The sequence below is a fragment of the Alexandromys fortis genome, unplaced genomic scaffold (genome assembly GCF_014885135.2).
Source record: "Alexandromys fortis isolate MF-2015 unplaced genomic scaffold, M_Fortis_MF-2015_v1.1 scaffold_93, whole genome shotgun sequence".
Lineage (NCBI taxonomy): Eukaryota > Metazoa > Chordata > Mammalia > Rodentia > Cricetidae > Alexandromys > Alexandromys fortis.
In genome coordinates, this window is record NW_026067970.1 from 84,968 (window position 1) to 101,825 (window position 16,858).

The 16,858-nt window shown below is 47.4% G+C and overlaps 2 protein-coding genes across 3 annotated transcripts; both read left to right on the forward strand.

Annotated features, from left to right (window-relative positions):
• The first annotated feature begins 368 nt into the window (after positions 1-368).
• LOC126509534 (GTPase IMAP family member 9-like) lies at positions 369-3,912 on the forward strand. The gene is made up of 2 exons (XM_050155484.1): positions 369-474; positions 1,821-3,912. Exon 2 carries the CDS (start codon positions 1,861-1,863, stop codon positions 2,737-2,739), a length of 879 nt encoding a protein of 292 aa, XP_050011441.1. The 5' UTR covers positions 369-474; positions 1,821-1,860; the 3' UTR covers positions 2,740-3,912.
• A 2,110-nt stretch (positions 3,913-6,022) lies between these two features.
• Positions 6,023-14,906, forward strand: LOC126509530 (GTPase IMAP family member 4-like). 2 transcript variants are annotated; one of them, XM_050155479.1, is made up of 3 exons: positions 6,023-6,081; positions 9,695-9,764; positions 13,245-14,906. In XM_050155479.1, the coding sequence occupies exons 2-3, from the start codon at positions 9,707-9,709 to the stop codon at positions 14,174-14,176; spliced, it is 990 nt and encodes a 329-aa protein (XP_050011436.1). In that variant the 5' UTR covers positions 6,023-6,081; positions 9,695-9,706; the 3' UTR covers positions 14,177-14,906. The 2 variants fall into 2 exon arrangements, with proteins under 2 accessions (XP_050011436.1, XP_050011435.1); XM_050155478.1 differs by lacking the exon at positions 6,023-6,081 and adding an exon at positions 6,135-6,366.
• Positions 14,907-16,858: the final 1,952 nt, after the last annotated feature.

Sequence of the window (16,858 nt, forward strand, 5' to 3'; positions counted from 1 at the left end):
CCCTCCCTTCCTCCCTCCCTCCCATTACTCTTGTCCTCCAGGACCTGTCTCTACCCCTTCTCTCTTCCACTAAATCTCTTATGTGAGCCCTTTTGCAAGGTGTGACTCTCTTCTCGCTGTTTTTAAAAAAATCACACCAGTCATCCTCAATACACAGTGAACTCAAGACTAGCCTGAGGCTGTGTCTCAAAAAACAGAAAGCAATCCAGAAGATTTTTTAAAACAGATTTTGAAATTCTTGGCATTATAGCAGACGTGTAGACAGAAGGCTTAACCTCGACAAAGCAGAAGCACCCGTAAGTTAGAGGACAATATTTCTGTTTCTTTAAAGGCAACAGTCTCTTCATTGACTCCGCCCATAGAACTTCCTGCCTGGCAGGCTGGGAATGCAGCAGTTTTGCTTTACAGTTAAGCACGAGCACAGCTCAAATAGGCCCCAGAGAAGCCTTGAGCCCTCATCAGTTCCTGAAGAAGGTGAGTCTGGTCGGACATGGGAAGGGAAATTTGAGAGGCAATGGGGGACGGGGCATCTATTGGGGTGCAGGTTTTGTTTCTGCAGCATCACAGGGAGGGTGCTGCTGGTGGGAGTGGTGGGGGCTCAGGGGTACAAGGAGCCGAATTAACAAGCTGCAGCCTTCATCAGCCCGTAGGTGCAGGACACAGAGTGTAGCCCGACACTCTTCTCAGAAAGTTCTGACTCAAGGCAGGCTCTTCAGAGCCTGGAGACAGCTCAGATCATTTGTCTAAGTCACTTTTCTTACCTAAGAAAGTCTGATGACTTAGTTTCCCGTCATCCTGGGCAGAGGAGAGTTAGAACCCAGGGTGCTGACTCCTCCCACTGGACGACAGAGAACTCTGCCTGTGTGACCCTAGGGTGAGGTGGAGTGGGGCCATGAAGGCCACATTAGCTGCTCTGAAGGCACAGCGCAGGACGAACCTGCAGTTGCGGGTGGCCCAGGGCTTCCTGTCTGCTGTGTCCCTTCCTTATTCATTTCTGTAATCTGAGGCGGTGACAGCCCTAGTGATTCTCTCATTACTCAGCGTTGTTTTAACTGTCCTGTTTGTTTGTTTTGTTGTTGTTGTTTGTGTGTTGTGTTTCTTCTTTATTAACATATGATAAGTGAACATATTTCTGACATCAATGTGATATTTAAAGACACACATTCAACTGTATACTGGTCACATCGGGGGAGCGAGCCCTTCTGCTTTCTTACTGTTTCTTTATGTTCGCCACCTTAGAATGCTTCCCTTAGTTCTTCATAAAATATATAGTAAGTTGTTGGACATTATGGTCATCCCGGTGCATGCTCCTGGCTGGGCATAGCAGAGATTTGGGTGCACTCACTCAGACCTGGCACTGGGGATGGCGCGTCGGCTGGTAGCAGGAGTAGAAATGTCCTTTCTGTGTTAATACAAACAGTTCAAATGGCATCCAGATTGTCAGGGTTTTAAAAGTGTGCTGGGGAGGGTGTTGCTACTGAGATGGCTCAGCACGTAAAGGCTCCTCCTGCACAAGCCTGGCAACCGGTGTTCAGTGCCCAGAACCCACGGAAAGGTGGAAAGAGAGAGCCAACCCCACAAAGTCATCCCCTGACCTCTACAGGAACAGTGGGATTTCCCTGCAGAATCCCATGGAGGGACATTCTTCTATGGAGGAGCTGTTCGAGTTCTCCATTTCCTCCCTGCAGTGTTTCATCTTCTGTCTCTATAGGGTGCATGAAGATAACAGAGCATTGCGAAAGTTTAGGGAAGGGAAGAAAAGAAAGGGTTGGGGCCGTTCCCATTTATCTAATAGGCAACTTTGCTCTCTTTCCCTTAAGATCTGAGCATTCCCTGTCTTCAGAATCTGCTTGCCTCAACATGGCCGCCCACAGAAACACTGAGGTGAGGATCATTCTGGTAGGAAAAACTGGGAACGGAAAGAGTGCCACAGCAAACACCATCCTTGGGAGACGTCAATTCGAGTCTAAGATTTCTGCCCACGCTGTTACCAAGACCTGCCAGAAGGCATCCAGGGAATGGAAGGGGAAAAACCTTGTTGTAGTTGACACCCCTGGGCTCTTTGACACCAAGAAGACCATGGAAGCCACATGTACAGAAATCAGTCGCTGTGTTCTGTACTCCTGCCCTGGGCCTCACGCCATCATCCTGGTTCTGCAGCTGGGCCGCTTCACGGAGGAAGAGCAAAAAACTGTCTCCCTGATCAGGAGTCTTTTTGGGGAGGCAGCCATGAAGCACATGATTGTCTTGTTTACTCGCAAAGATGACCTTGAGGACCAGAGCCTGGATGACTTTTTAGACGAGTCAACTGACAAGCTAAAGAATGTCATCACACAGTGTGGGAAACGCTACCTGGCCTTTAATAACAAAGCGGTAGAGGCGAAGCGAGAAGATCAAGTAAAGCAGCTGGTAGAACTGATAGAGCAAATGGTGGACAGGAACGGGGGCTCTTACTTCTCTGAAAAGATATACGAGGACATAGACAGAAGGCTGAGACAATGTATAAGGGAACTGGAGGAAACTTATGCTCAGGAACTCAATGCTGAAATCAAAAGAATAGAAAGGGAATGTGCTCATAAATCAGAAAAAGAAAAGAAGACACATATTGATTATGCAAAGAGAAATTATGAGGAGAAAATGGGAAATCTGAAGGAAAAGGCTGAGGAGAGTATACTTGGGTATATTTTCAAGAAGATACGTGGACTGCTTTCAATTATTTGGGACAAGTTGAGCTCGTGATGTTGATGTAAATGTCATTCTTTTATATTAATGACATTTGTTCTTTGACAAGTTCATACATACATGCATATAATGTGTTCGGATTGAATTAATGTCTTTTTGTTTTGGTATGTTTTTTGATTTGTGATCCACTGAGTTTAACTAGTTTCGTGTGGGTGATAACAGGTTTCAAACAATCTATCAGAGCCTGGTGGGCTGATCAGGAGGAATACAATGGAAGAAAATGACTCTTCCTCTTCCAGAATCCATCAGCAGTTACTAGCTCAGCAGGGTGGACAGGTTCTTATGAGCTCCTCCCCTACCCAGGTCCATATCTGCTGTGAGCTCCTGATAGCAGCGTCTATTTCCTGAACAAACACGCACTCGCACACACGCACAAGCTTGCACACGCACACACACGTGCACATGCGCACACGCTTACACACGCACAGGATTAAGTCACTAGGAAAGCTGTCTGGCAGCTCTGCAGTGGGCCTCAGAGTCCCGCTACAGGTGGCAGAGCAGGCACAGATGGCTGCGGAATGAACCCTTACGTGCTGGGATGTCCTAGGCGTCTGTGAGAGGTTCTCATCTTTTGAAAACCTTCTCACCATTTTCCTGGGAGAAGATGAAGTGCAGTTCTCTGAATTAGGGGGAGGGAGGAGACGATAGGTCCCACTTTTTCCGCCAACCCCAACTTCATCCTCTAGTAGCCTGGTTCTTTATAGCTGTTGTTTCTGAACTTGAGCTGCGTTTTGTGCTTCAGTCTGTCGCTAGCCACCTCTAGACTTTCTGGGCTTGTGCGGGTTGTCCACGCTCTGTCCAGTGAGCTCTCACCTTCCCCTCTTCCAGGTATTTGTCAAGTTCCTCATCGCTGCTAGCGCTTTTACTTTTATACCCTTGATAGCCCTGTGATCCCTTTAGTAGGCATGTTAGATGTGAGGCTGCCCATGGTGTATAACAACACTGCCGTGGGCTAGGTGCTAGACCACAGCGTTATGGTGTGATTGACTTTCCATAAGCCAACCTATCTTGACTTTGAAATCTTTGATGCGTTGTTAAATGGAAATAGAACAGATCAGAACAAAATGCACAAAATACTTTCACGTGGTTACACAGACCCACTCTTGGCCATTCTGTATTCTCAAGGGTATTTTAAATAGCTGTGGGTTCAATATAACTAATAATAAAAAATATTTTGATTTTTTTTGTTTTTATTAATGAATTCCGTTCCTCTGGTTCTCCAACTTCTTCCCGCTCCCTCTTCTTCCCTATAAATTTTCCTCCTCACATTTACAACAATTTGTTTTGCTTTATGTCTCACAGAATTGAACTCGGACTATTCATGTGACCATGAGTTGAGACAATACATTAGAGGCTGGAGCATTCAGCAGTGGGTACAAAACTGGAGACTATGCTTCCCCATGCTCACCAGTTCCAGAATCTGTTAGGGGAGTCATGGCATCATTGAGGTTTCCCAGCTGTGAATAGATGTAGATTATTTAAAAAATTTTGTATGAATGGGTGTTTGCCTGTATGTATGTGTGTAAATGGAACCCACAGAGACTGGAAGAGGGGACAGATCCCCTGGAAATGGAGTTACAGATGGTTCTAAGTCACCACATGAGTGCTGGGAATCCAGCCCAGGTCCTCAGGAAGATCAGTAAGTGCTCTTAACTACTGGTCTTTTTTATAATGTTTATAATGATTTTGCTAGGTGTTTTATTAGTAATTTAGGCTTTTAAAACTCCTATCACATTGATTCTAAAAGGCAGAGACACTGTGCACACAACACACCCACTCAAGACTGAGCTGTGAGTGGCCATAGCTAGGTCCCCTCTTTGGGTGGAAGGCAGAGGAAAGCTCTTTGGTAGGCCAATGTGACACTCAGGGAGACCACTGAGCACAGTTTAGTGTGCTGAGGTCTCCCCACGATGTTTCTCCCTCTCTCAACCTCTCCGTACAGCCTGTTTTGGGTACCACCTCATGTTACTGGCAGGATGCATGGTCTCTCCATCCTCATCTTTCTCCCCCGTGAAATGGCCACAACTCAAGTGATGAGTAAGACAACAGGTGAAGGCGATGGGACAGGAAATGTCTGCGGCTGATGCAGGCAGGAAGCGTTGCAAGGACACAGATACATTTAACACCAACTGTCTTACTCTCAGAGGGTTCTGGGAAATGGGCTGACATCAGCTGTAGAGTTCACAGATTCTCGAGAATTGTAATGAAAAACCACCTTCTGGTCTCTTGGCCTCAAAACTAATGAGGTGGACTGGAGATTTGTGTAATAGGAGAAGGGAGTCCCACAGATTGGAGAAAGATGTCAGTTTCGTATGGGGACTTTTCGGCTCCCAGCATCCTGGTTACTGAAGGCTACACATTCACGGGCCCTTCAGTGCACAGTGCAGGACGTGGAAAGGTGAGAGGAGGGTTTAGAAGGCCTGCGGTGAAGAAGGGACTTGGTCAGGACCTATCTCAGCACCACCTGCTTGCTTGGTGATTCTGTGCCAAGTTACCAGATTTCACCGGTGAACCTGGGGAATCAAAGTCACCGAGTAAATAGGTTTTCCTAGAGGTGGAAATTTGGATAATCTGATCCACTACTCCCCCTCCCCAGCGCTCCTGTTCTTTGTGTTAGGATCCAGAATCTAAGTTCTCCCTGCTGATCTCTGTCCAAGTAACTACCCAGGGCTGGCGGTCACTTGGGTTATAAAACATGCAGCTGTCAAGTACATAACAACAGTGTGGAGACGCCAGGCTCTTCTGCTACACATGCGGGAGGGCTGCATAGAATTTGAAAGGAGACTAGTCCAAGTCGAAGAGGGTTTGCATGGACCCTGAAGCACCCGCCCAACAAGGGCTGTCCTGAATAAGAAGGGATAAAAGCGAAGTCACCCGAGAATCAGCCACGAAGTAGGCAGAATAGTAGAGAAAGGGAGAGAAAGAACAGATCAGACAGAGAGAGGCTGGTAGCAGGATGATCAGATTTATCGTTAGAGAACTATATAAATTAACAAAATGTGTTTTGATCAATTCCACCCCAGTCCCCCCTCTAATTCCTTCTCTTGGCTTCTCCTTTCCTTCCCAGCGTCATGTCCCCTCTCCCCGCAGTGAAATGGTCTTGTCATACCGAGCAAGTACTGTTTCCTGCAGACATCCGCTGCCTCCAATCTTTCCAACCCCTTATCTGAAGTGCTCCCTGGGCCTGGAGGGGAGGAGGTATGATATAGAGGTCCCGCAGAAATCCTGTCACACAGTGAATTATCTGAAGTATAAAAATATCTAAACACCCCAATTAAAAGTAGATTCTACTATTTGCTAGTGGCAAGGAGCCCCTCACTCCCGCTAATTTGTAAAGAGGTAAGCACACAGGAGAGTCAGTGTCACTGTCAGCCAAGCCACTGAAATGCTTTATTTCTCATTTGATTTCTCCTATCGCGAGCGTCCAGTAGCTACCAGCGGCCCTGGGTGCCTTGTTAGACGGCACGGAACGCCGGACTGTAGAGCTCTGAAGTGCCGCTGGGTAGATGGGTGGGTCCCAGTATGCTCCTGTCTCCACACTTCCTCCCCAACACTTCCTCTGTGGCTCTCTCTTCTGGGTTCAGCACGGCTGTAAAATCAGAGAAGGCCACAGGACCTTTCCAGGTAAGAATCGGGGTGCAGTGCGGGAGTGTTGAACTTGGTGAGGAGGGGGCTGCTCTGTTGGCTGTGTCTAGTAAAACCCCCGGCAGACCTGCTCTTGGAAATTGTGCTTATTGGTCCCTGTTTCCTGCCTGCTAATTTTAGGCTGTAATCCTTCTGAAGGCTAAGTCCTACAAATTCATGTATGCTTCAGGGTCCATTGCTGCAAGGGTACTTTATGGAGAAAGTGTTCCTTCACTGATCAGAAACAATCTTAACTTGGCTCTTCCAGGAAGAGAATGAATGAATGAGCTTGGTGGGAGCAGGAGAAGAAATGGTAGGGGTGGGGGATCCCTAACAGGCACAGCTTGGCGAGTGTCCTCCTCTAAGCTGGCACACAGGTCAGGGTCCTCACTGGCTGTTCTCTTTTTCCTTCAAGCTGCTTCCTGGGGAATCATTCTTTCCTGGGTTCAGGGAAGACTTGAGCTCCCTCCAGGGAGGTCTAAGTTACACTCATTGGGGCCACAGTTCTGAAGCCAGTAGAGGATGTTTGCTCATAGCCCGAGGGAGGGGAACTTAGTCAATGAAATCAGCACCTACCGAAGCACAGGTCCTGGTTTTACATATGAACCCGGTCTAAATATTCCTCCTCCCCTCCCCCAGCCTCTGGCTCTCCTTGTTAATCGCCAGTACCAGCTCCATTAAGAGCTGAGTGGTTTCCCTTTCTAGTTTATGAGAGGCTGTCTTCTATCCACCTCTTCAGACATAAAGAAATGAGCCTCTTTCAAAAAACAACAACAACAACAACAACAAAACATTTGTTTCACATCTGTAATTGGTGGCTCTCTGTGTGGAGACTCTCTCCTTAACAGAGAACATTCCAGCCTGTCCTGGACACAGTCAGCTCCAGAGTTCTCAGCAATGTTCATGGGTAGTAGGTAGAAGAAGCATGCAAAACGAGCTGGGTGTTTCTGCAGGTCTGTGTATTGGTTAACGAGGAAGGGACTGCTGCACACACAGGCCACCACTTGACAGAGGAAAGTAAAGAACCAAGACCGCCCTTTGTCTAGTGTTGTGCCTGTACCCAGGAAGTTTCCCATCGCATAGCCTGAGAGGAGACAGCAAATGTTAGAGAACAATCTCATGCTCCCACCATGTCCTGACAGAGAAACACTGCTGAGCAGTGACAGCGCAGGCGACTTCGGGAGCTGGCAGCTCGGGTTGGTGCTGCTGCAGGAGAGGGGTTAGACAGGGCCCCTCAGGAAGCAGTGGGCTGGAACATTGTCCCAGGAACGGGGGGGGTTCCCACAAAGCCTAGGAGATGAGACGACCCTGGCGCACAGGGAGGTCAGTGTCTTCAGAGAGGGATGATCACGCCAGGACATCCGAGTCATTTCGATAGCCCAAACCACCTTCTAAAGATGAACAAAAGTCACTAGGGAATTCAAGCAAGAAAAGTAAAATTCAAATCTATTTTTTCCTTAAGATATTTTTACTTTATGTGTATAAATGTTTGATTTCATGTATATGTACGTGTACATGTGTGCATATATGTACCATGTGCAGGTCTGGTTCTCCAGGAGCCAGAAGGAGACATCAGAGACAGTTAGAGACAGTTTTGAGTGCCATGTGGGTCTGGAAACTGAACCCTGGCTCTTTGTAAAAGCAGCAAGCGCTCTTAGCCCCTCAGCCACCTTCTTCCTCAGCTCCACGCGCTGCTAGAACAGAGTGCTCAAAGCACTGACGAAGTGAAAGGTAAAACGCAAAGTTAAAAAGGTCTTCTGCTTGTTTGCTTTTTGAGACAGGGTTTCTCTGTGTAGCCCTGGCTGTCCTGGAACTTGTTCTATAGACCAGGCTGGCCTTGAACTCATAGAGATCCACCTGCCCCTGCCTCTTGAGTGCTGGGACTAAAGGTGTGCACCACCACTGCCTGGCAGGACACTGAATCTTAACAGTAGACAATAAAGTAAGTTATACTGTCTCTTTTTCATAAAAAAATTATCTGCACACAATCATAAAAAAGAAGTCCAGTCCCCTTTGCCCCCATGATCACGGTGCCTTGGGCCTCAGCTTCCTCAAGCCTGTTCTGCTTCCTGAAGTTTGGTTGGGGCTTGAAGGGATTTGGGAACTTTCTCTGGACCAGCCTTCAGAGCACTAGGGCTGCTGTAGTGTCTGTCTGCTGTAGGCAGGGAGGTTTACTCTCCGTGAGACTGAGGAAGCAAGCCTTTGTTCTGAATGTCGCTGAGTAATTTAGAGTAAAGTTTCACCAGCGTTCTTTTAGCTCAGACATCAGCGTTAGTACTGGAATGCTGGAGGGCTTACAGGGAATCCACCCTTATCTGAGTCCCTTTGCTGCTGCCTAAAATGACCAGATCCCACCCCGTGACATGTGGGTGCTTTACCGAGTCCTCTGCTTTCTTACATTATCAGGGATATGCAGAAGCATGTATTAAAAAAATAGACCTATTTTGAAAAAAAAAAAAAGAAGTCCAGTTACAGCAAAGCGCTGAAGTGATTATTTATGGGGTACAAGAACTTGGAGTGGTTTGAGCTTCTTTTCTGCTTATTTCCTGTTTTCACATGACGTGAAAGATGTTAATACTCCATCCAGACAGGACAATGAGGGGAGATTGGGGTCTAGACAGTGTATCTCTTTGATGCTGAGTGACTGTGGACCTAATAAAGCGGTTGACACCGCGTTGCCACTGTTCTGCTGTGGGAAATGCCTGGCGTGAAGACACGACTGCCAGGCTTCAGGAGCGCAGCAGGAGTCTTCTCGCTAGGGCGTCTGACCACCGCCTGTTACCCTGAAGACAAGCGGCAATAGATTTGATCCTCCTGAAGGTAGAGACAAAGAGACAAATGAGATTTATGAAAGGAGCATCAATAGGATTTGGGATTGGCTGATGCATGGCAGGAAGCAGAGGCTGTAATGGAGCCCATAGCCCAGCAAAAGCCTTTGGCTGTATGGTGACGTCATTCACCAAGGAGCCATCCCGGAGGTGGAGAGTAGTCAGGGCTTCTATCCTGGCCAGCCTTTATCCTTGAAAGAGCAAAAGCCACAATGAGAAGCAGAGGCAGAAGTTTGGAACGCTGAAAGAACTCCTATAAAAGGCGCTACAGCACTCAACAGCTTGAGAGAGGTCCCAAGCCAGGACAAGCGCAAGGAGGTGCAAGTATTTAAGTTTGTGTAAGAAAAAGAATAGCCCGAAAATGGAGTGAGGTGAGGTCTGGGGTATAGAGCAGGAGAAATAAAAGTCTGGAGTTTATGGCCGAAAGTTCAATGCTGGCTTCAGGAGATTAGGTTCTGAGTGTTCTTCAGAAAATGCCATGTCTGTTTCTTTATCTGCAGAGTCAAGAGACAATGGCAGCCCAGTACGATGGTGTGGGGTCCACAACCGGAAAGCCCAGGACCGGCTATGGTGAGAGGGGCTGGAGTGCTGCGGGGGTGTGGGGATGTGGGGGTGCGAGGGTGGGAGTGTGGGGGCGTGGGTGTGTGGGGGCTGTAGGAGTGCGGGGACATGGGGGTGGGGGCACGGAGAAGGGTGGAGGCAGGCACGGAGATGGGCAGTCCCCCCTGCCCTGATGGTCAGCCCCACTTGAGCAGGATAAAGCCATGCCAGCGGCTGCCCTCCTCTCCTCGCGCTCTCGCTCTCTTCCTAGGGTGACGTCCATCTGGCTAAGCGGGAGAAGCCACAGGGCCTGTCAGTGGTCCTCACCCTGGCAGAGCCCTCCCTTTCTTCTGTCTTCTTCCGTCTTTTGTTTGTTGGGACACAGACTCTCACACTGTGGGCCAGGCCAGCTGGGAGCGTGTGGCAGCCGTCCTGCTCCTGTCTCCCTAGTGCCCAGTGTCAGGTGTGAGTGGACCACCACGCCTGACTTCAGCACAGCCTCTTACTTCCTCTTTCCTGCAATGTGAACATAGCAGAGAGGCTGCCTGTGGCCTCTTTGGTTGTGGCTTCTCCGGTGATATCTCTGTCCTTTCCTAAAGGAGGATCGGGAGAGAACAATGTGGGGGCAATTGAACCCCATCTGGGTCCCTGCTCCAGGTTCCTCATTTTCCAACTAACAAATAAATCAGTGTGTCACTGGGCACGCCCAGCTCCTCGCCCAGCATATTCATTATGTCAGTTGAGATTCTGCTGTTTTATCGGACTACCTCACAGGGTAGTACCTTCAAATATCACTCATTCCTTTGACTCCAGATGCTGGGAGTCAGTCAGGCATTCCTGGGGTCTGAATCACACCTGTTAAAGTTGGGTACTCACTCATGTACCTGTGACAAGCCAGTGGTTCCCCATCAGAGTCCCGATAGGCTCACAGATGTGTCACTCATGTACTTATGACACACCAGTGGTTCCCCATCAGAGTCCTGATAAGCTCACAGATGCACCTTGGCAAGCTACTGGTTCCTGTCAGGGTGTTGGCAGACTCACAGGTGTGTGTACTTCAGAGCTGAAACTCTCCCCCTACCCCACTGCTGCTGCTTTTCAAGAAACATTTATGTGACTTCAGGTACATAAGTACATAAAACAGTTTACAAATCAAAGATAAGAAATTTGGAATAAATTTTTGATACACACACAGACAGACATATAATTTACCACTTCTTAAAGATTAAAACATATTTTTTTCTGTCCATGAAGTAAGGAGTTTCAGTTAGAGAGGATGCATACATTCTGGAAACCTGTTACATAGCATAGTGAACATACTTAATACTGAATTTTATAGTTGATAGGACAGGAGATTTTAAGTGTTCTCACCACAAAACATAGTTCTGTGAGCAATGGAGATGTTCAGTATTGTACCCTTTAAAGCATTCATCGTACACTATGACTATGTACAAGTTGGGTTTAACAACGAGTCCTTGGCAACACTGAAGAAGTGTATGGCATGCTCAAAGAAGGTAAATAAGAAATCTAAAGTTAATGAATGTATTGTTGTTTTTCTTCAACTTCAAAAAGAAAGCATAGTTGCACATAGTGAGGAGGTTTGCGTGTTTTGCTTATGTGAGTGTGACTGAATATTTGCTGCTGCAGGATAGAGCATCTCGGACATTTTCCAGGGTCGACTGGTATTTTAGTTTTACAGTAATCAACTGTAAGAATGCCACTCATTAAAACACAGCACAAAGTGTCAATAGTCTCAAATCTGAGCCAAAATGCTTTGGGCAGTGGTTATTGGTGCTGCATGGTATGAGCGAGGCCAAGTATTGGTGGTGTTTGGTCAGAACCAAGGTTGCCATTTTACCATAAAACACAGGGAAGGCGGTGAGAGACATTACAGGTTCACTAAACCTTTGATCTTGAAATGAGTTTTAGTTGCTGTGTATTCAGAATCCTTTACTGTTATTAGCTTTTCCTCCTGCTTCTCATGTTCAGTTTTGTGGCCCCACATGGGAGTCACGACCTGTAGTTCAAAAGCTTTGGTGCTGAACTAGCTCTTGGGCAGGCCAGGATGGTGGGGTCTCATTCGGCTGCTGCTGTCCAGCAAGCTAGTCCAGGTGTCGTCACATGGCGGCTGCAGAGGAGTCAAAGGAGCAGGCAGCCCATGGTGCTTAAAGGCTCTTGGAACTTTTGATGCCGGTCCTCCAGAGTCAGAGCGTGTCATCATGTCCTCCAGAGCCAGTCCCACTGGCTACATTTTACTGGGAAGAGCTGAACATCTCTGTCCCAGAGAGGAGGGATTCAGGGATAGGAAGGACTGGGGCACGCATTGCAGTCCAACCATGGTTCATCTCCACAGGACCATCAGTGGCCAATCAGGGAACAGGAGCTATGACTGGGACCTTTTCCCATTCTTCCTTCCTATGGCCAAAGAACCAAAGCCTACAAGAACTTTTCAAATGGGGGTCTCCGCTGTGCAGCTAAATGAATACGAGCAGGAGCTGCCCTCATGTCTTCTCCTAGGTCGTCTCAGGCAGTACTCTTAGCCATATTATTTCTTCATCATGGGATTCTGGTTTCCAAACATGGGGAATTATCTTTATATCCCTGAGTCTTTATTTTATTTTTATTTGTATTCATCCATTTATTTTACATCCCAGTTGCAACCTTCCTCCTCCTCCCCTCCCAGCTCCTCACCCCCTTCCTGTCCCTCCCTGCTTCCCACCCCCAATATCCTCCTCTTCCATCTCCATCCAGGAAAGGGTGGGTCTCCCATGAGCATCAACAAAACATGGCATATCAAGTTGCAGTAAGACTAAGCACCTTCCTATGTATTAGGGTTGGGCAAGGCGACCCAGTATGAGGAGTAGGGTCCCAAAAGCCTGTAAAAGAGTCAGAGACAGTCCCTGTTCCCACTGTTAGAGGAGTCTCACAGGAGAACCAAGTTACACAGCTGTATGTATACATACACACACACACACACACACACACACACACACACAGAGGGCCTGGGTCAGTATGGGGAGCTATCTTAAAACTTGTACATCACCCCTACTTGGCTCTCAGCTGTAAGGAGAACAAGTCATTTTTAAATATAAATCAGAAAAAAGACATTTTTCCCGGCAGATGCCCCAAACTCATCCTTTGTGTTCTGTGCTGGATTCCGTTAGTGGGGGGTTGTTGTTGGAAGCAGCTCACAGTTCTCCTCTGAAACTTTTATTTCCTTCTCTGGGGGCTTAGAAGCCACAAAGGGTCAGAAGGAAGAGCTCAAAAGAATACTGAAAAGAAGCAGTAGAGAAAAGAGATCAAGGGAGATACCCGAACCTCTTTGTCAAGTCCTTCAAGATGGCCTTTTAGACCCAGGGGTTGTTTGTAGACCCTGGGAGGGCAGAGATGGCAGCCAGGGGAAAAGCCTGCAAGCAGAGAAGCAAGAGAGCAGGCACTGGATGGTGGGACTGTGCGTTTAACTCTTGGGGACTGCGTCTAACACTTGGTTTTATTTCCTTGATATTCTAGAGCTTGGAGACCAAGACCAGGAAAATTCCCAACTGAGAATTGTCTTACTGGGGAAAACGGGAGCAGGAAAGAGTGCAGCAGGGAACAGCATCCTCGGGGAAAAGGTGTTTCATTCTGGCATTTGTGCAAAATCCATTACCAAGGTCTGTGAGAAAGGGGTGAGCACCTGGGGTGGGAGAGAGCTTGTTGTCGTGGATACGCCTGGTGTTTTTGACACTGAGGTACCAAATGTTGACACGCAAAAAGAGATCGCTCGCTGTGTTGCCCTGACCTCCCCAGGGCCCCATGCTCTGCTCCTGGTGGTCCCATTGGGGCGCTACACCGTGGAAGATCATAAGGCTACACAGAAGATTCTAAGCATGTTTGGAAATGAGGCTAGAAAATTCATGATTCTCTTGCTCACCAGGAAGGATGACCTGGAAGACACCGATATCAGTGAGTACTTAAAGTCAGCTCCTGAAGTCATTCAAGAACTGATCCGTAAGTTCGAGGGTCGCTACTGTTTGTTCAACAACAGAGCATCAGGAGCTGAACAGGAGGACCAGAGGACACAGCTGTTGACCTTGGTCCAGCGCATGGTGATGGAAAATGGAGGAAGATGCTTTACCAACAGGATGTACAGAAGTGCCGAGAAAGAGATTCAGAAACAAACCTGGGAGAAGCAAGAGCATTACAGACAGGAGCTGGAGAGAGAGCTAGCGCGGATAAGAGATGAGTATGAGGAGCAGATTAGAGACCTGAAAGATCAGCTGGAGAGGGAGAGGAGAAAGGCTCAGATGGAGAGGGAGTTCACCAGCACAGAGGCTTACTACACAGAGAGGCAGCAAAATGCTAGGAGGGAAGTCGAGAACCAAAACGAGATACTTGAAATGATCTTAAAAATATGGAAGCTTGCTTGCTTTATCATCAGTCAGTTTATGCAAGATGACTAAGACCTGGTCTGTAAGACCAGACCTCATCTGCGTTCTGCGTTTGTTCCTGATAACCCTGCCCACCCTTCACTGTCCAAATGCTCTGCTTTCCGTCCTCCAGAACTAAGGAGTAAAAGGCACCTTTGGCAGTTGGCAGATGTATAATTGACTTAGCAAAGAAACCGACCAGTCCTCTAGTACAACTCAAATCAGATGTATTAATGCTCGCCACTCTTGAGTTCTTCCTAAGAGAAAGTCACCCAGGAGCCTCCGGGAGATGACTGTAAGGTGTACCCATTCGTCCTCCTCTGGATTCTCAACTATAATCTTCACCTGCAGCTTCTATACACTGCTGCTCAGGTTTTTTGACAAGAGTCTTGTAATGTTCTACTAGAAGTTCAATTCTTTGCATGAGGTAATCTTTAGACGGAAATAGATGACCGTACAGTTCTCAGTGTCAGTTTATTTCGTTACAAATTCAAGTTGTTCCCTATACGCCCTTTGATGGCAAAGCAAATCTCATAAGTCAACTAACTCAGGATGAGCACAAATTAGCAATTTAATAGACGACACTGCAGTGTTCGGTATGCTCAGGTGTGCCTCTAGAAGCTCTCTGTCAACCTTCTAACCAGTTTGGTGAAGTCAGTTCTCTCCTTGAGAATTGATCTGATTGCTCCAACCCCACCCTGTACCCCAATACATCCAGCTTGTATTGCTTCTGACCAGCCCAGCTACTTTGCTTATTGTTTTTATAATAAACTTTTTTTATTGCTTCATCCTTGTTCAGAATTGGAGTCTGTTTTGTCCTGGAGAACTGTGCTGCTGTAATAGCAGTGATGAATTTTGTTTTATTGGTAGAATTTTTAGGTGCTTTTAAAACCAAACTTACTCTATTCCTATGACACCTCCTTGTTTCCTTAAGCATGTGGGTGCATGTGCTTATATGTGTGTGAGTGTGTATGTGTGCATGCATGTTTGTGCATGTGCAGGTACATGTGCATATGTGGAGGGTAGAGGGTGATCTCAGGTCTCACCCCCAGCGATGCCATCCACCTCACTTGAGACAGTGCTTTCCACTGGCCTGGAGCTCACTGGCTAGGCTGTCCTGTGCCCCCTGAGGATGCTGTCGCTGCCACCTCCTTAGCAAGTGCAGGCCACCACATGCAACTTTTCACACAAGTTCTGGGAGCCAAACTCAGGCTCCCAAGCTTGTGAGACAAGTGCTGCCCTAGTCCCATCCTCTTTTTGGCTCTGAAATCTTTGAGCCACATTCTCAATTCCTCACTGGTCAAACACCACGACCCTTTTGGACCTTTATTATGTTATGTACCTTAGATTTCTGAAGCCTGTGAGCTTTTCCTGGTACATAAGTGTCCCTCTCATAGAGAGGTAGCAAGAATTATTTCCGTAGCTGGATGGTGGTGGCACACCTTTAATCCCAGCACTCGGGAGGCAGAGGCAGGCAGAGCTCTGTGAGTTCAAAGCCAGTCGAGTTATCCTCACTTATTAGTTTCTACGACTCCTCAGTGTTCGTCCCAACATTTCCCAGTGCTCACCTGTGACAGCTTACAGCTCACTTTGTTTTTCCTGAAAAGTTTTTGTGCCCCACCCAATAAACCTCTCTGCCAAAGCAGTAATCCAAATCAGACCAAAACAAACCAAATTAGAAAAAGTTTAACTTTAATGGATACCAATGTTCCCTGGTGGCCTTCCAGCCCCCCCACCCCGGACAGGAAATGGGAAAGGAAGACTGGAAAACCACGTGTTTGTCTGGACTGAGGCAACTCCCAGGGGAGGGGGCTTGTGATGGAACTTCCACCCCACATTCCAGACTCTTTGGATAAATGGATGCAGGGGCTGTGGCAAAGCCTTGACCTAAACACTTTCATATCTCAAAATTGGTTTCTCTGAGCAGCTTCCAGCAGCAAGTGACCATTTCAGAAGGTCAGTAGTCAAAAAAGGTGAGCAGAGAACAACTCACTGTGGTGTGTCCAGCGCTAATTGATGCACCCACCCACAGCACAGCTCCTGCACCCAGGGTTCAGGGAGCATCATGTAAGAGGGGTGGAAAGGGTGCAGAGGACCACAGTTTGCTGTGATAAACAACATAGCCAAAAGCAACTCAGAGAGGAAAGGGTTCATTTCATCTTAAAGTGTATAATCCATCACGAAGGGAGCCAGAACAGGGACTCGGACTGAACACTGGAGACAGGACCTGATGCAGAGGCCATGGAGGATTGCTGCTTACTTTCTTGCTGTCCATGGCTTGCTTAGCTTAACGTTTTAAATATAACCTGGGACCGCTTGTCCAAGAATGGCTGTAGCAGGCTTTCTTTTGGGCCACCAAGCCGCTCCTAAATCATGGCACAAAGACTTCTATTTGTTAAGCATGCTCAGCCTATCTTACGCTTGTCCCACCAGCTCTTGTAACTTAATTTAACCTGCTTCTCTTCATCCATGTTTTGCCTCTGGGATTTTTACCTTCTTTCATTCTGTATGTCTTTCATTCTCCGTGTCTGGCTGGCCCTGAGTGCGTCACTTTCTTTCTTCCTTATTCTCTTCTCTCTCAAGCCTAGATTCTTGCTCCTATTTATTCTCTCTGCCTGTAACGCCCATGTGTCCCTCTATTGCCGAGCTATTGGCTCTTCATCTTTTTATTAGACCAATCAGGTGCTGCAATGCAGGCAGGCAAGGTAAAACAAA